General features: G+C 38.6%; 1 protein-coding gene across 4 annotated transcripts in view; it reads left to right on the top strand.

The window, feature by feature from the left end:
* The window catches only part of GRIK1 (glutamate ionotropic receptor kainate type subunit 1), a 519153-nt gene extending 505821 nt beyond the window's left edge, over positions 1–13332 (top strand). For 2 of the 4 annotated variants that reach the window (XM_060198591.1, XM_060198590.1), the window contains 2 exons: positions 12282–12368; positions 12783–13332. In XM_060198591.1, the coding sequence (XP_060054574.1) occupies positions 12282–12368; positions 12783–12938 (243 nt within the window). In that variant the 3' untranslated portion in view covers positions 12939–13332. The remainder of the gene's footprint in view (positions 1–12281; positions 12369–12782) is intronic. The other 2 variants (XM_016190588.2, XM_060198592.1) reach the window with 1 other exon arrangement.
* Positions 13333–20088: the final 6756 nt, after the last annotated feature.

Genomic DNA, 20088 nt, shown 5'->3' with positions numbered 1-20088 from the left:
ATCCAGAGGAGTCTACAGACCAGGCTAAAAAAAAAAAAAATGTTGTTAGAAACTATAGAAATGATTATATATTCAATACAATTCAAGAAAAAGGAGAACAGTGGAGCCAAAATTCACAGTGAGGACTGCACTAGAACTAAAGTAGTTTTCCTAAATGAAAAGAAAAATGAGTTCTTGTTTCTGCATGCTTCTCACACTACCCTCCCTCCACAGTTTAGCATCAAGTTTATTGTCTGCTCCACTTTCAAGCAAGAAATGAGAAAACTCTTGGCTTTGAAGTTCTAAGTAGACCTTATAAATCTGAAGCATAGGCAGAAATCTTGAAACTTTGGCTCTCCATGTTAAGATTCAGATGTTTCGTTGAATAAGTTATTTTAATTAAAATGATTTTCTGTAATTAACAAGCACTAGATTTTAGAGGTCTAGGTTTGAGGAAATACATACAATGTTTTCCTAACTTATTTCCTAGCCATAGCCAGTTCTTAATTACTAGAAAAGAAAGAACTTGAGAAAGTCATTAAAGCTGGGGGGCCAAGTGGTGGGACACCTGGTTGAGCGCACATGTTACAACACTCAAGGACCAGGGTTTGAGCCCCCAGTCCTCACCTGCAGGGGGTAAGCTTTGTGAGTGGTAAAGCAGTGTTGCAGCAGGTGTCTTTCTCCTTCTCTCACCTTCTTCCCTCTTCCAATAAACAAAGATAACACAAAAAATTTTAATTAAAGAATGAAAGTCATTTAAGCTTGGATGCTACCAGAATTTCCCAAGTGACTAATTTCCTTATGACTATCTGTGACTTAACATCTGCCTTAGAGGGAACAGAAAAGTGAAAATACTCTGAAGTACTCTGGCCATTTTTGTGTTATTCCTAGGACAGAAACAGTTTCAAATGCTCTTGAGCAAGCTTCAAAAAGCCTGAAAGAATCTCTAGAAACTGACATGATTGTTTACCTCAACAAAATACCTCTTGAATGACTCATTTTTTTCATGATCTAGACCAGAGAATGTGCACAAATTCTCTGTGTCTTCAAGGTCTGTACACCTACCAGGTCCTTCGCCTTACCTCATCCCATGAAATTTTAACAAGGAATTGTCAAATGAGGAATTCTTTCTCAGATATTCCTAGATATCCAGGCATCACTTTAACCAAGGAGATACTTTTCCCTGAAAGCAGATTCAGAACACTCCTCTCCTCACATCCCATTCTCAGTCCCACTTGTCGGGTCCTAAAGGCTCTAAAGCAAACTTTCATAATTCAGTCTTTTTTCCCTGACTTTCAATCATCTGCCTGTTGTAATTAAGGGCTTCAAAGACTGCATTGATTTCTATAGATCCAAAAAGTCTATTTAAGACCTCAAAAATGAAAATTGGGCTCTTTTCCTCTTTTTTATGTCATCCCTACCCTGAGGGCAATACATATAAAGTCACTTGCTATAATTTTTAAAGTGAGGGAAAGGGTTAGAATTCAGAAGTGAAGTAGGTCTGCAGGTGTCTTTCTCTCCCCCTGTCTGTCTTCCCCTCCTCTCTCCATTTCTCTCTGTGCTATCCAACAAAGACGATGTCAATAACTACAACACTAAAACAACAAGGGCAACAAAAAAGAATAAATAAATAAATATTTTTTTAAAGAATTATAAGACTAAATCTAAACTCTTAAAAATACTATAGGCACAACACCCTGGGTGTGAGGATAAAAATGAAATAGAGAAGGAAAACAAAAATAATGTAGAAGTGATGAAAATGTGACATTCAAAGGAGCAAGAAGAAATCAATTGGTGGGATCTGTGTGCTATAGTTGAAGGCAAGAGTGGAGTGATTTGCTCTTGGATAGCCAGTTTAATTTTTTATTATTTGTTTATTTATTATTTAATAGATACAGAGAAACTTAAAGGGAAGGGGAAGGTAGGCAGAGAGACAGTTAGACACCTGCAGCCCTGCTTTACCACTTGTGAAGCTTTCTTCCTGCAGATGGGGACCAGGGGCTTGAACCTGGGTCCTTGTGCACTGTAATGTGTGCACTAAACCAGATGCACCACCACTTGACCCCTGGAATAGCCAGTTTAAAGTACCCAAGGTGAAAAAAAAAATAGACTTAGTAAGGGTATCTATCACACTAGGGGTGAAGGAGATGACTACACTTCAATTTGAAGTGTTCGTTCAGTTTGTAGATGTCCTATACCCAATATTTTGGGCACAGACTCAGAAAATAACTTTCTCATTAGCTCTTAGCTGTAATTCTTTTAATCAACCATTCTGGAAGCTATTATAATGACTAACTTTCAACCTCTCAAATGGCTGAAAGATTCTGAATGAACCTAGATAAAAATCAGAGAAAATGGTACCCAAATCCTGAGTTCAAATATGTAAGAACTTCAATCAAAATAGTGAACTCATGGCTGCTTCAAGAGTCTCCTTTCCCTTTTCTTCAGGTGGTTAGTGGAGATGATGGAGATTTCATGGCCCCATCTTGATTATTAGTTATCCTGTGAAACTACTAAACACCTGTGAAAACTGGTAACTAGGCATTCCAAGGTCTGAGTAGTAGTAGCTCAAAACATGAAATATTCACAGTTTGCTTCCTCATGAAAACTCAGAGTTTAAAAGTCTTAAAAGGCTGGGAGTCAGGCAGTAGCACAGCGGGTTAAGAGCAGGTGGCACAAAGCACAAGGACCGGCATAAGGATCGTGGTTTGAGCCCCCAGCTCCCCACCTTCAGGGGGGTCACTTCACAAGCAGTGAAGCAGGTCTGCAGGTGTCTATCTTTCTCTCCCCCTCTCTGCCTTCCCCTCCTCTCTCCATTTCTCTCTGTCTTATCCAACAATGACAACATCAGTAACAATAACAATAAAAACTACAAGGGCAATAAAAGGGAATAAATAAATATGTAAAAATAAATAAGTAAATAATAAAAGTCTTAAAAGGCCTAAACTGAGAGCAGGCAGGTGGTACAGCCACTTACTTGCACATAATACAAAGTGCAAGGGCACGCACAAGAATCCGAGTTCAAACCCACCTCCCACCTTCAGGGGGATGCTTCATAACTGGTGAAGCAGGTCTGAAGGCGTCTGTCTTTCTTTCTCTATCTTTACCTCTCCCATCTCTCTCAATATCTCTCTGTCCTATCAAATAAAATGGGGGGAAAAAATGACTGCTAGGATCAGTGGATTTGTAGTACCAGAACCCAGCCCCAGCGATAACCCTGGAGGTTAAAAAAAAGAGTACCCTAGAGTTCTGTTTGATTTTCTTGAAACAGAGAGAAAGAGAAAGAAAAGAAGAAAGGAAGAAAGGAAGAGAGAAAGAAGAAAGAAGGAAAGAAAGAAAGAAAGAAAGAAAGAAAGAAAGAAAGAAAGAAAGAAAGAAAGAAAGAAGTCAAAGAAAGTCTTCACATAACTATAATAGCGATTTGAGTAAACCAAGAAACCAAGAAGATAGAATCCAGGAGATACCTCATTAGGTAGAGTGACTGCCTTGACACATAGAGTCTAGGTTCAAACCCCAGTACTACACAGCACCAGGGGAAAACTGTGGTTCTGTGGTCTTTCTTGTGTGCGTGCGTGTGTGTGTGTGTGTGTGTGTGTGTGTGTGTATACACGTACACATATGTATATAATAAAAAATAAAAATAATGAAAAATTTTCTCAAGAAGCAGTAAAAATGTGAATGTATGAGGTCCTGGCACTGCCAAAAAATAAAATAATAGTAATGGTAAAAATATTGCCATTATTGTAAGCAATCTGTTACATCAACTCTGTTTTATTGAAAATGTTCTTTACCAAGAGACTTTCAATCCCAACTTGCCTATATATTATTGCAGGTCTGTACATAAAAAGAAGAATTTTGTATCTTTAAAATGGTAATATTAAATATATTTTTTCTTCATGAGAAATGTGCAAACTTATTAGCAATGCCATATAACACTAAAAAAATGCCTTTAAATAAATAGCTTAGTAAAATAAAGAGGAGAAACTTATACATGCAAAAAATTGTATTATAGTCTTGGCTAAGTTAGTTCTTCTATAAAAATTATTTATCATAAAGGCTGTTAAAGTTATGCATTCAAAGTAAGTCTCCTAAATGTATCATTGAAAGAGAGCACTGAATGCATAAATGTTAAATATACAGTGAGAAATCAATCTGATACAGCCTGAAGCCAAGGTTTCAACCAGTATGCAAGGCAATCCCAGACTGCTAGCCTGGATTATTGCAATAATACCAACTCAAATCAAATCCTAGAAGAACTTCTCCTACAACTCAAAGGAAAAGAAAAAAGCTACAAAACAGTAAGAATTTGATTAGCTCTTCCTATCTCTCAGTTTCTCAAGGAAATATCCACAACTTACAAAGTTACCAGGAGAAAGAATAATTTATATTCAGACTCAAAGGAGTAGTATAAAATCAAGTACTGGGAATTAATCAAAAAGGATGCAATATAGACAGAAGTTATAAAACTAAAGAAAGAGGGAGTTTTAGAAAAGTAAAGAAAAAAATGGTGAGGATAAAGGGAATCATGAAGGAGAAACCACAAGCACTGAAGAAAAGAAAAAAGTGTGTGTGTGTGTGTGTGTGTGTGTGTGTGTGTGTGTGTGTGTGTGTTTCCAAATGATAAGCAAATACCTTTTTTTTTAATCCAGGGAGGTATAGTTAGAATTGATTTAGTCTTATGTCTATCATAGGCACATGCACACAGACACTTCTTTGTATTTGAATAATACCAGGACTATCACAAATGGCATTGGTATAGTTACTTCTATAAATACATATAAAAGTGAATTTTTTGTCATAAGGATTCATTATAAATTCACTAATAAACAAAAAGATGACTATTTTATGGTGTTTTATCATTATAAGTTTCAAGGATCTGTAGTTAGTTTTCTCTTACTCCTCAGTGGTGAGAACCTATTTTTTTTTTTTTTTATAAAAAGGAAACACTGACAAAACCATAGGATAAGAGGTTACAATTCCACACAATTTCTACCACCAGAACTCCACATCCCATCCCCTCCCTTGATAACTTTCTTATTCTTTAACCCTCTGGGAGTATGGACCAAAGGTTATTGTGGGATGCAGAAGGTGGAAGGTCTGGCTTCTGTAATTGCTTCCCTACTGGACATGGGCATTGACAGGTCCATACTCCCAGCCTGCCTCTTTCTTTCCTTAGTAGGGCAGGGTTCTACAGAATCAGAGTTCCAGGACACATTGGTGGGATTGGATGTCCAGGGAAGTCTGGTTAGCATCATGCTAGCATCTGGAACCTGGTGGCTGAAAAAAAGAGTTAACATACAAAGCCAAACAAACTGTTGACAAATCATGAACATAAAGGCTGGAATAGTGCAGATGAAGAGTGGAGGGTCTCCATTTTGTAGATAGCTAGTAGGCATATTTTAGTGATATTTCAAAGGGCCTGTGGCTATACTAGTTGTTTTTTTCCCCTAAGCCTGAAGTCTGATATGCAGGTGCATCCAAGTTATTGTCTGAGGAAATGAAGTTATGGCTGGGAAAAGGACCTTTCGAAAGCTGGATCAGGGAAGAGAGTAGCTCCCAAATATGGGAAAGGGGTATAAATATTGTTGACTGTAAACCCCATCAATTTGATGTATATGGGGGAGAACTTATTCTTAATAGACAAGACACATCTGACATAATGCTTACTATTACATCAACACTAAAGCGTGAAGTGTTGGGTATAATAGGAAGTGGTCATATTCAAAATTCCTTGTTTTGTGGCCAGGAAGATAGCATAGCAGTTATGTAAAAAGACTATCATTCTGGGGCAAGGTGGTAATACACCTGATTGAGTGCACATATTACAATGCAAAAGAACCTGGGTTCAAGTCCCCAGCCCCCACCTGTAGGGAAAAAGCTTTGCGAGTGGTGAAGCAGGGCTGCTGGTGCCTCACTGTCTCTTTCCCCCTTTGTCACCCCCTTCCCTCTCAGCTTCTGGCTGTCTCTAAACAGTAAATAAAAATAATAATAACAAATCTTTAAATAATAACAAAAGAAATTCTAAAGATACTATCATTCCTGAAGCTCTGAGACCCAAGGTTTAATCCTCAGTACCACCATAAGCCAGATTTGAGCAGTTCTCTGTTTAAGAAGAAAGAAAATCAGAGGGGGCGGCAGTAGCACAGCAGATTAAGCGCACATAGCGCAAAGCTCAAGGACCGGCATTAAGATCCTGGTTCAAACACCCAGTTCCCCACCTGCAGGAGGGGCAGGTCTGCAGGTGTCTACCTTTCTCTCCCCCTCTCTGTTTTACCATCCTTTCTCCGATTTCTCTCTATATCCTAGCCAACAACAATAACAATAAACAACAAGGGCAACAAAAGGGAAAAAATAGCCTCCAGGAGCAGTGGATTCGTAGTGCAGGCACCAAGCCCCAGCAATAACCCTGGAGGCAAAAAAATAAATAAATAAAATTAAAATTTTGTGTTTTAAACATATATAAAATGTGCTCAAATGTAAACACTGGTGTAAATTGGTGTAAACAATTCAAATGAACTGATGCATTCACAGGCAGGCATATCACGAAATGTAAAGAAACACCTGCTTCTGCTTATTACTCTTTCCTTCTATAAATACATACCAATATATGATAGTATATAAATATCAAATTTATAATCAATAAATACTTCTCTATAAGTTTTTTTCCAAAGCTTAATTTGCTGTGTAGGTGATGTTATACACTGAAATAATCTTAGAGCCAGGCAGTGGTGCACCTAGTTAAGTTAAACCCAGGGAGAAGGTTTCACGAGTGGTGAAACAGGGCTGCAGGCATCACTCTGTCTCTCCCTCCATGTTTCCCCCACCCCTCTCAATTCCTCCTCTCTGTCTCTATCCAATAGTAAACAAATACATAATTTTTTAAAAATCTGTTTTCTTTTACTCAAGTTGGACTCTAGACAAGCAAACATCGGAACTCAAAGCCCTAGAAAAGCCTACAGCCATGAGCGTCTGAGGCCTCTCCACCTCATTCTCATCCCTTCCTTCCAGCTAAAATCCAGGCTACACTTCTGAACTAGCTCACTTTTTCCTAATTCCTATGTGAAAATTATTTTCTTGAAGTCAGGGAGAAAATAGGGTGCTTTCTACAATGGACTTTCCTGTAAGTCTTCTGCAGCACTTGTGAAAAGGTAAGTAGGAAAGAACATCTACAAATAATCATGAATAACCACACTTCATGACTTTAGGATGATTACTCTTATCAACCATAGGAATATAAAACTATAGGACTCTCCCTCTCTCTGTGTGTTCCCATGAATCTGTTTCAAAGTTCTAGCTTAGGGACAATGAATGAGTAAATGTTAGCAATCGGCCTCGTTAAGCAAATGGACTGTGAATATAATACCGATTGATAAATAATCTGTAATCCTGAGTTGTTTGTAGAGATGTTTCCAACTGGCCAGACATAGACAAGGGCACCACAGAAACTGCATGTACTGACCTGACCTGCACAGGGCTAGTTCTGTGGTGTGTCCCCAAAGACTTAGTGTCAAAATAACCAACTTAGGACTTCCAGACTTTCAGGCACCTGGGTATCAATTGAAAGTTTCTTTTGATTTCTTCCCTGTGAGCCAATCATCACCCCGTTCCTTTGCTTCCCCAAGAATGCACTCTGCCTTAAAAGCTGAACCTCCGAGGTGTTTGGAGAGCAGCCATGTTCTCTCACAAGCTGACTCCCTACCAATGGTGAATGGCTGTCCCTGTTAAATAAATAACTTTCCTGGTAAGAAAAAAAGAAAAGAAAAAGGAAATGAAAATACCTCTCTCTATATGTGTATCAATGAATGACATAGACTTCAAATATTTTAGTGATATATAGCATTTAATTTTATTTTTTCAGGTTCTTTTAATTTATTTACTTATTAATTATTGGATAGAGACAGGGAGGAATTAAGAGGGGAAGGAGATAGAGAGACACCTGCAGCTCTGCTACACTCTTGATACTTTCTCCCTGCGGGTGGAGACCAGGGCCTTGAATCCAGGTCCTAGCACACTATAATGTTAGCACTTAACCAAGTGCACCACTGCCGGGATAGCCTGAGGGTACTTCTTCCCGAGCTAGTGCTCTCTGGCTTGGAGAGAACTCAACTGGAGCCGATCTAGGCTGCTGCATGGGAGAGGGATCAGGAACTCGTGCCGCACTAACTTCCGCAGGAGATACACTCTGGAACTCTTGGAGCCGGAAAGCAATTTCCAGGTGTCTTTAATCAGAAGAGCAGCTGTTTTTATACTCTCCAAGTAGGGTGGAGACAGGATGTGATATAGAGAGGGTGGAGAGAAAAGTGACTGGTGAAAATCAGAGTGTGACAAGGAGGGGGCGGAACAGGCGAGAATCCTATCACTGAACCACCAGTGCCCTGGAGTGCTTTATGTAAAAGTGATTTATGTAAATAGACCAAAGCTTTGGATCAGTAAATCCCTATATAGGCATATGGTTAAGCAGAAGCCAGGGGGAGGTGGCATACTACCCAACACACCACCATCTAGCCCTCAATAGCATTTAAGTTTAGAGACAAATGGAATGCTACCCCATGTAAGGCATAGTGATAAGTGTCTCATATATAAAAGACCAATGTCTCTCATAAAAGCTTTATGAAAAAGAGCCTACTATTGTTTCCATTTTAAAGATAAGAAACCTGAGTCAAAGGGAAAATAAGCACCTTGCCCAGTGTAATTCATATAATGGGCAGCATGGCAGAAATTTGAACCCAGCATTCTGTTATCAGGGACCAGCTTATAATTCTAAGTGTGGTCTAACACGTAAATCCATTAAAAATCTAAACTCCCACAAGTGAAAAAAAAAAAAAAACTTTGGGTGGAGGATGAGGGTAGATTTTTAGTCTCACTTATAGGGGGTTCGCGGTAAGAACTCAGAACTTTGGTGGTGGGGAATGGTGTTTTTCAGCCACCAGGTTCTAGATGCTAAGATGATGTCAACCAGACTTCCCTGGGCAGATGTCCCCACCAGTGTGTCCTGGAACCCTGCCTCCCCAGATCCCTGCCCCACTAGAGAAAGAGAGAGACAGGCTGGGAGTATGGATGGACCTGTCAACACTCATGTTCAGTTGGGAAGCAATTACAGAAGCCAGATCTTCCACCTTCTGCATCCCATAATGTCCCTGGGTCCACACTTCCACAGGGTTAAATAAAATAGGAAAGCTATCAAAGGAGGGAATGAGATACTGAGTTTTGGCAGTAGGAATTGTGTAGAGTTGTACCCCTCTTATCCTGTGTTTTTGTCAGTGTTTCCTTTTTATAAATAAAAATTTTTAAAAATCTGAACTCCCATCCACATTGGGAGAACTTAGGATCCAAGTTACTGAGGAATTCTCAACTTAGACAGCTCTGGGGGTTGGGGGTACTACTGGGATATTCTACCTTAAATGTCCTTCTTTCTGTCTAAGCAGCTAGAAAGACATCATTATAGATGATTATCCCTGTGAAATTAAAATATATAAGGATTTAAACCTTTATGCTTAGACATAAGTTTCTCGTACTTTTCTGAACATGAAGAGTGAGTCTAGAAATAGAAGCTTTGGACTATTGGTCTCATTTTGTTCCTAATTCCGATGTTCAATCTTTATATGTTATGTCGGTCTCTAATGCAGAGATAATAAAAGGTAAATTGATTGATGAGTATGGACCCCTCCCTTGCCATGCTATATTCAGACGACCTTCACAGCTTCATTTTCTGTAGAACCCAGAGTGTGCCATTAACCTGAGCTCATGACTTCTAGGGGCCTGAAAGGTCATTTATTCTTGTGATTGAGGCAAAAACTGGGAACTGAAAAGGTCAACCCCAATGTCTTGCCATTTTCCTTTTGACAGTTGCAGACAAGGTGAGAATCAAACAGATATCATAGTTTATGACCAAAGAAAGAGAAACCAGACAACTGGTGAAACTAAATCTAGAGTCCATTTGCACCATGGGACCAAGAAATAAATACTTAGTACTAGCCTGAACTTAAAAAAAAAAAAAAGTTACTTGTTATGTTTTAAGGCAATGTAAAATAGGGAGAAGTCTGCTTTTAAAGACTTATTCAAAATATACCATCAAGATGATCTGGTTCTGCCCTGATACTCCAAACTAGTAATATGAGACAACAGAAAGTCCTTTCTTGCTGTTTCTGTGATGTAAAGACAAAGTCATACTCGTTTTGGAGACTCACTTTGGTTGTTGCAAAATGAAGTGAGATGCTGAAAACAAAATGTTCGGGAGTTAAAACAAAAATATTGGAATTTCTAAACATCTGATGTGAGAAATGAGTCCACAAAAAGCTTTTCAAGGTGACTTAATATTTAGGAAATAATTATTCAAATGTAGGATATATCAAATGAAAGCAACTGAAACTGGAGAGGCAGATGGGTTGAGTTCAAGTGCAAACATTTCATCCTCTGAGTTATGATTTTTGGGGAAAGTACTATCTCCAACAGTAAGTTTCCCTAGCTATATAATGGGCATAATAACTCTTTCCTTATAAGGTTTTTTATCTTTGTGTATACAAAATTGTTGGCACTCCTCCCTTACCTCTTTCTCCCTACCTTACAGTTTAACAATCTCTCTATAACCAGAAATATCCCGTACAAAAGAAAAATTTATTCCACTGGAAAAAAAAATTCTGGGGAAAGTTTGCAAACTGTCAGTAGAGGAGTATCTTCCATAATAACACAACAAAATATTTAGTTGATCATGGTAGCAACACACAAATTTCACATCATTTAATGTTCTGCAATGTGCTTCACTTATGACATACATATAATGCCTTTTGAAGTAGAATTCAGAGTAAACATTTCTCTCTCTTTCTTCTTCTCTTTCTCTGAAGTATGATACTCCCCTTAATTCACTGAAAGCATGTCTTACTTTCTGAAGGAATATTTAAACACATGACCTGGATTTTAATTCTTATCATGATAGGACAATGGAAATAGAATTCAAATCCTGTAAACACTACGCAAGAGTTAAGAAGTTATACTCAATCCATTTGTTTAGAAATGTGCATCTGGTAGGGCAACATTTTACATATCTAGGGTCCCTAGACATATCTAAGGTCCAAATCCATATTTCAAGACTGAATACTGGCACATCTGATTGAGCACACATGCTACAATGTGTGAGAACCAGGGTTCAAGCCCCCAGGGCCCACCTGCAGGGGATAGGATCTTCATGAGTGGTGAAACAATGCTGCAGGTGTCTCCCTCTCCACTTCTCCACTCTTCTCTTGATTTTTCTCTGTCTCAGTCTGATAAATGAAAAAAATAGATTTTTTTAATTTTTATTTATTTATTCCCTTTTGTTGCCCTTGTATTTGTATATTGTTGTAGTATTGTTGTTATTGATGTCATCGTCGTTTGATAGGACAGAGAGAAATGGAGAGAGGAAGGGAAGACAGAGGGGGAGAGGAAGATAGACACCTGCAAACCTGCTTCACTGCCTAAGAAGCAACTCCCCTGCAGGTGGGGAGCTGGGGGCTCAAACCAGGATCCTTAAGTTGGTCTTTGCACTTTGTGCCACCTGCACTTAACCCACTGCGCTACTGCCTGACTCCCAAAAATATTTTTTAAAAATTAAATCCATATGTCAAACCTCTCATATCAAGTAGAAAAAATGAGAGATAGTAATATCTTCATTTCTTTGAGGAATATCAACATTTTTCTGGAACAAAATGAAGTGTAATTTTTCAAAAAAAATACGTGTTGCACATTCACACAAGATACTTCTACATAGAAGACTTCCTTTTATTCTCATTAGAGAATTCTCAACCTAGAGAACTAAACTGGTGACACACAGTCATTTAATGTTCAAACATCCATTTTAAGGGAATGGTGAAAAGGAATAATGTTTGCACTCTTATGCATTTTACCAACAACTTTGGTCTTTAGAAGATATTTTCAGAGCCATATCATTGAAAACAACACTACTTTATAGAAAACTGTATACGCAGGAATTTACTATTCAGATATCTTATCTTAGCTGGAAGAAAGGATAGCAAATTATGCTTTATTATGCCATTTATATACTGTGCATGTGAATAGATGCAGTGAAAATCGTAATAGATGCATATACATGTGTGCACGCCATCTGCATATGGATAGCATTTTGTAATCATAATTCCATTTTCTTTTTTGTATTATGCCATCATCTTTGCTGTGCAGTTCAGTACCATATTATTTGTATCTCAACCACAGCTGCATCATTGCTGCTGCCAGATCTGTTTTCTTTTTTTTTTTTTTTTTGAGGAAAATATACAATTTTAAATTGTTTTTTTTTTCTTTTTTTTTATCAGAAAGGAAAGTCATCAAGAATTAGATTTTATTTTAGGAACAAAGTAAGGTTTCATGGGAGAAAAAAACAAAGCCTTGGTGTAGAGAAGGTTTGTTCATTTTCTATAGCATTCCTGAAGTGTCCGTATGCCTTGATATACCTATCAATGTTTGGATCATCTCAATGGGGGAAAAGTGACTTAATTTAACTCTATTTTGGTGTCTCTCAGCAAAGGTAAGTTGTCTATTTTGAGAGCCTTGAGGTTTCTCTAACGGGGTAGTTTTATACTACTGCATTTGTGAATGAAACCCCAAAGTCACATCCTTAGTGTCCCCAAATAGAAGAAGGTGGGTGGTCGGCGGGTGGAGGTGGAGGTGGGGGAACAGGCTGAGAATTTGTCTTGTGACAGAGTTGCCTTATACCAGCACCTTGTATTCTTAAAAACCTAGGGAAGAGACAGATCAATGGAGGAGAGGGGAAGAGTTTGGTGTAAACTGATGCTCTCCTATCTCATGTTCTCTAGTGTCTCTCTTTCAATGCGATCATGGAAGAATTGGGAATCTCACTCAAAAATCAGAAAAAGTTAAAGAAAAAGTCAAGAACTAAGGGGAAACCTTCCTTCACAAGTATCCTCACTTGTCATCAGAGACGAACTCAGAGAAAAGAAACAGTGGCATGAGTCACGAACACCTGTAGGAAGCTTTCAGGAAGAAAAGACATATGTTTACTCCAGGTTTTCAGAGCAAGGATCTTTGCCATGTGTGCAATGTGTCTCCATATATCTATATACATAACTTTGATTATGTATACAGAGTGAAAAAGAAGACAGGCTTCGACCCTCACAGAGATGGGATACGATGTGGAGAGTGACCTCAATTCTTCTGAAATGGATTTGTATGCTCAGTTATTTTGCCTTTTGTCTTTTTCCCCAATAAATTGCTATGTGTGCTTTCTAAATAATAATAAAACAACAGGGTTTTTTTCCAGAACAAATTTGTTATTGTTGTCTTTCTAGAAAAGAGTATTAGTTTGTTCCTCATTACTTGCTTGCACTCACTGTGTTTGTTTGCCCAGTGATACCTGCTGGTGGTGAGTCCTCTTTTCTATTTAGATAGAATCAATACTCCCTGAGTGAGCTAACAAATACTATTAATTTAGAGTAAATACTTGATCATAGAAAGGTGAAACTGGGGCGTCAGGTTAAGCGCAAGTGGCACAAAGCACAAGGACCGGTGGAAGGATCCGGCTCCCCACCTGCAGGGGAGTCACTTCACAAGCGGTGAAGCAGGTATGCAAGTGTCTGTCTTTCTCTCCCCCTCTCTGTCTTCCCCTCCTCTCTCTATTTCTCTCTGTCCTATCTAACAATGAGGACATCAATAACAACAACAATAATAACTACAACAATAGAAAAGAAAGGCAAAACTGTTCTTCATTGTCTGCTGAAACCTGATCTTGCTATTGTTGTTTCCAATGATGTAGTGCTATGGACTCCCCTTTTTTCTTTGCAGGCAGAAAGAGAGACAGAGACAGGGGAGAAAGAAAAAGATATTGCAACACTGAAGCTTCCTTCAGTATGGTGGAGGGAGGGATCAAACATACATTGTGTGTATGGTAAAGTAGGTACACTATCTGGGTAAGTTATCTTGCCCGCCATAAAACTCTTAATTTTATGACCAACACTGAAAACAACTTAAGTGCCCATTGACTGAGGGATGAATAAAAGATGTGCTACGTTGGCACAGTGAAACACTATTCAGCTACAGATAAAAATGAAGTCCTGGGGCTGGGTAGTGGCACACAGATTGAAATCACTCATTACCATGCACAAGGATCAGGATTTGAGCCCCTACCTATGGGGGGAGGGGGGAAGCTTCATGAGCACTGAAGCAGGTCTGCAAGTGTTTATTTTTCTCTCTGCCTCTCTATCTTTCGCTCCCCTCTCATTGTCTCTCTGTCCTAGCAAATCAAATAGAAGGTATTACTGGCACTAAACCCCAGGGATAATCCTGGTAATAATTAAAATAATGAAAGTATAAATATAAAAAAGATGACATCCTGTCATTTGCGACAACATGGATGAGTGAGAGGGTGCTATCTTAGGCAAAATGAGTCAGACAGAGAGATAAACAGTATCTAATACCACTTATATGTATAATATGGAAGAAATGAACAGATGAACAAAAAGAAGACAATAATAAACATTTGGACTAAGAAAAATTCAATTTTGTAAATAATTTACATGGTAGTTAGAACTAAGAATATTGAATAGGGCATATCCCTCCAAAAGAAGGTATCTGGAGATGTGGAAGAGACACACTAGATAAAAGTGCAAGAAATCGGAGGGAGAGGAAGATGGCGGCCTGAGAAGTTGCTGACAGCGAGCGCTCTGACCGCATCGTCGGCAACGGTAGGATTTTCTGCCTTTAGCAGGCCAGTTAATAAGGGGTGACACCAAAGAGTGGGTACAATTTAATTTGGGTTAAGAATTAGAGTAAAGGTGACACGGACTAGCGGGGCCCCAGAATTCCCAGGGCACCGGGCAAGGCGAGTGCGCTGGGCATTGTCCTCCGCCCGCCCAGGAAGGCGGCTCCTCCGCCTGTTGCAGAGCGCGGCATGCAGAGGACCCGGAGAGAGCACTTTAGCTCGGGGGCTTCCTCTTGGGAGAATCCAGGGTCCACCGCGACCCTGAGAGCAGATCCAAAGACTTCTTGAGTATAGCTCTCATTGGATCAAAGGATTTGGAGCTAGTTTTCATTTTTGAGAAATCCTTTAAAAAAGTCTGGAGGGGGGGGTTTCCCGGAAGATGGCAGACGACGGAGAAGCGGCTAGCCTTTGAGCTCCGGACACATCTCGTGTAAACAATACGATTTTCTGCCTTTAGCAGGCCAGCCAATAAGGGGCCACAGCGGTCATACCAAGGTGTCTATAACTTAATTTGGGTTAAGAATTAGAGTAGGGGAAAAAAATTCTTTTTTCTTCCTTTTAATTTTCAAGCATACATCCTTCCCGCCGCTCCCCCCGCCCCACCATAAACAGTGCCTGGGACCAGCTACTAGCAGGATACCCCATACCACCAAACAGGGTTTTTTTTTTTTTTTTTTTTAAACTCACTGATACACATTTGGGAAGTTCCTCGCACTGCTCTTTAATTACAACCCTTCTTCTTATATTCTCCCTTTTCTCTCTCTTATCTCTCTCTATCTCTTTTTTTATTTTTTATTATTACTATTTTTTTTTATCCTGTCATACACTTCTTTCTTCTTTGCCTTTCTGAATTTGTGAATTACTTTGGGGAAGAAATCTGACCCAGAGTGGACTTTCTATGTGTGTATCTCTGCTCTAGTTCCCTTTACACTCTTGTTACCCCTAGAATATACACTGGATAGTAGATTTGCATAACTGTCTATTCTTGCTATCCTCTCTTTCTTTTCTCTTTCTTCACTGGGATTTGGTTACTATTTTTTCACGGACTGGAGAAATTTTTTGGCTAACTGGTAATGATTAAACTCACTCAATACTTACTTCAGTTGCTACTGTAATTCCGGAGGTTGGTGAGTGCAATTGTCATAAAGGTATTTAGTACAGTGCTACTTGTGCTCACAACACAACAACTGAGGAACAACAGAGCATTAAAGAAAAAGAGAGAGAGAGAAACACATAAATAAAAAAAATATGGGTAGATTAAAAACAAATAAAACTGCTACCCCAATGAATGAAGACAAGAGCCCAGAAGAAACCATAAATCAATCAGAAGTAACCATAGATAAGAAAAGTATGCAAGCAATAATAAACTTATTAATCACAGAAATGAAAACAACATTGGAGGAAAGGAATGGCAGTATTAGGGAAACAACAGTTGAGACACCCAAGGAAAATACTGATTATCTTGAGACAATTAGAGAACTGAAAGCTGAAATAGCTGTAATGAAGAAAGAAGCTGAGGCAAGGGAAAGCAGACTAACAGAAGCAGAAAACAGAATTAGTCAGACAGAGGATGAGTTAGAGAAAACTAAGAAAGAGGTGAAAGAGCTTAAAAAGAGATTGAGAGACACTGAAAACAACAACAGAGACATATGGGATGATCTCAAAAGAAGTAACATTCGTATAATTGGCCAGCCTGAGGAAGAAAGAGAGGAAGGGGAAGCAAACATTCTAGAGGAAATAATACAAGAAAATTTCCCAGACCTGAATAACAGAAAGGATATCAAGGTGCAAGAGGCCCAGAGAGTACCAAACAGAATCAACCCAGACCTGAAAACACCAAGACACATCATAGTCACAATGAGAAGAAGTAAGGATAAAGAAAGGATCCTAAAGGCTGCAAGAGAGAAACAAAAAGTCACATACAGGGGAAAACCTATAAGCCTTTCTGCAGATTTCTCAACTCAAACTCTAAAAGCCAGAAGGGAGTGGCAAGATATCTATCGAGCCCTGAATGAAAAAGGGTTTCAACCAAGGATAATATATCCTGCTAGACTTTCATTCAAGCTAGATGGAGGGATCAAAACCTTCTTAGATAAACAACAGTTAAAGGAGGCAACTATCACCAAGCCGGCCCTGAAAGAGGTACTAAAAGACCTCTTATAAACAAGAACATCACTATAATACTTGTAATATATCAGAGTAAACAAATCGTTTTTTAGAACAATGGCACTACAATACATTAAATCCATAATATCAATAAATGTCAATGGCTTAAACTCACCCATCAAAAGGCACAGGGTGGGGGGATGGATCAGAAAACATAACCCAACCATATGCTGCTTGCAAGAATCCCATCTGTCACAACAAGATAAACACAGACTTAAAATGAAAGGATGGAAAACTATCATACAGGCTAACGGTCCACAAAAAAGGGCAGGAACAGCCATTCTCATCTCAGACACGATAGATTTTAAATTAAATAAAGTAATAAAAGATAGGCAAGGACATTACATAATGATTAGAGGATCAATCAGCCAAGAAGACTTAACAATTATTAACATCTATGCACCCAACGAGGGACCATCTAAATACATTAAACACCTACTGAAAGAATTTCAAAAATACATCAATAGTAATACAACAATAGTGGGAGACTTCAATACCCCACTCTCACACTTAGACAGATCAACAAAGCAGAGAACCAATAAAGATACAAGAGAATTGAATGAAGAGATTGACAGACTAGACCTCTTGGACATTTTCAGACTCCTCCAAACCAAAAAACTGGAATACACCTTCTTTTCAAATCCACATAACACATACTCAAGGATAGACCACATGTTAGGCCACAAAGACAGCATCAATAAATTCAAGAGCATTGAAATCATCCCAAGTATCTTCTCAGACCACAGTGGAGTAAAACTAACTTTTAACAACAAACGGAAAATTATTAAAAGACATAGAATTTGGAAACTAAACAACATGCTCCTTAAGAACCACTGGGTCAGAGACTCACTCAAACAGGAAATTCAAATGTTCCTGGAAACTAATGAAAATGAAGACACAACCTATCAAAATATTTGGGACACAGCGAAAGCAGTACTGAGAGGGAAACTTATAGCCATACAATCACATATTAAACACCAAGAAGAAGCCCAAATGAACGACCTTACTAGACACCTCAAGGACTTAGAGGAAGAGGAACAAAGGAACCCTAAAGCAACCAGAAGGACAGAAATCACTAAAGTTAGAGCAGAAATAAACAACATCGAAAATAAAAGAACCATACAAAAGATCAATGAAGCCAAATGTTGGTTCTTTGAAAGATTAAACAAAATTGACAAACCCCTAGCCAGACTCACCAAACAAAAAAGAGAGAAGACTCAAATTAATAGAATTGTAAACGATGCAGGAGATATCACAACTGACACCACAGAAATCCAGAGAATTCTGCGAAACTTCTATAAAGAACTATATGCCACCAAGCTAGAGAATCTGGAAGAAATGGAACAATTCCTAGAAACCTATGCACTTACAAAACTAAACCAAGAAGAACTACAAAATCTAAATGCACCAATCACAGACAAAGAAATTGAAACCGTTATTAAGAATCTCCCCAACAACAAAAGTCCTGGACCAGATGGCTTCACAAATGAATTCTACAAAACTTTCAGGAAACAGTTAGTACCCATACTTCTTAAGCTTTTCCATAAGATTGAAGAAACAGGAATACTCCCTTCCACCTTTTATGAAGCCAACATCACCCTGATACCAAAAGCTGATAGGGACAGAACAAAAAAGGAAAACTACAGACCAATATCTCTGATGAACATAGATGCCAAAATATTAAACAAGATCTTGGCCAACCGGATACAGCAACACATCAAAAAGATTGTTCATCATGACCAAGTGGGATTCATCCCAGGAATGCAAGGCTGGTTCAACATCCGTAAATCAATCAATGTCATTCATCACATCAATAAAAGCAAAGCCAAAAACCACATGATTATCTCAATAGATGCAGAGAAAGCCTTTGACAAAATCCAACACCCATTCATGCTCAAAACTCTACAGAAAATGGGAATAGATGGGAAATTCCTCAAGATAGTGGAGTCTATATATAGCAAACCTACAGCCAACATCATACTCAATGGACAGAAGCTGAAAGCATTCCCCCTCAGATCGGGGACAGGGCTGTCCACTGTCACCGTTACTCTTCAACATAGTATTGGAAGTTCTTGCCATAGCAATCAGGCAAGAGAAAGAAATCAAAGGGATACAGATTGGAAGGGAAGAAGTCAAGCTCTCACTATTTGCAGATGATATGATAGTATACATAGAAAGACCTAAAGAATCCAGTAGAAAATTACTGGAAGTTGTTAGGCAATATAGCAAGGTATCAGGCTACAAAATCAATGTACAAAAATCAGTGGCATTTCTTTATGCAAACACTAAATCTGAAGAAGAAGACATCCAGAAATCACTCCCATTTACTGTTTCAGCAAAATCAATCAAATACCTAGGAATAAAGTTGACCAAAGAAGTGAAAGACTTGTATACTGAAAACTATGAGTCGCTACTCAAGGAGATAGAAACTGATACCAAGAAATGGAAAGATATCCCATGCTCATGGATTGGAAGAATAAATATCATCAAAATGAATATTCTCCCCAGAGCCATATACAAATTTAATGCAATACCCATCAAAGTTCCACCAGGCTTCTTTAAGAGAATAGAACAAATACTACAATCATTTATCTGGAACCTGAAAACACCTAGAATTGCCAAAACCATCTTAAGGAAAAGAAACAGAAATGGAGGCATCACACTCCCAGACCTTAAACTATATTATAAAGCCATCATCATCAAAACAGCATGGTACTGGAACAAAAATAGGCATACAGACCTGTGGAACAGAATTGAAAGCCCAGAAGTAAATCCCAACACCTATGGGCATCTAATCTTTGATAAGGGGGCCCAAAGGATTAAATGGAAAAAGGAGGCTCTCTTCAATAAATGGTGCTGGGAAAACTGGGTTGAAACATGCAGAAGAATGAAATTGAACCACTTTATCTCACCAGAAACAAAAATCAACTCCAAATGGATCAAAGACCTAGATGTCAGACCAGAAACAATCAAATACTTAGAGGAAAACATTGGTAAAACACTTTCCCACATACACCTCAAGGACATCTTTGATGAATCAAACCCAATTGCAAGGAAGACCAAAGCAGAAACAAACCAATGGGACTACATCAAATTGAAAAGCTTCTGCACATCCAAAGAAACTATTAAACAAACAGAGAGACCCCTCACAGAATGGGAGAAGATCTTCACATGCCAGACATCAGACAAGAAACTAATCACCAAAATATATAAAGAGCTCAGCAAACTTAGCACCAAAA

The sequence above is a fragment of the Erinaceus europaeus genome, chromosome 9, assembly GCF_950295315.1.
Source record: "Erinaceus europaeus chromosome 9, mEriEur2.1, whole genome shotgun sequence".
NCBI lineage: Eukaryota > Metazoa > Chordata > Mammalia > Eulipotyphla > Erinaceidae > Erinaceus > Erinaceus europaeus.
The sequence above is the reverse complement of the archived record's forward strand: the minus strand, read 5'-3'. Positions and strand labels throughout refer to the sequence as shown.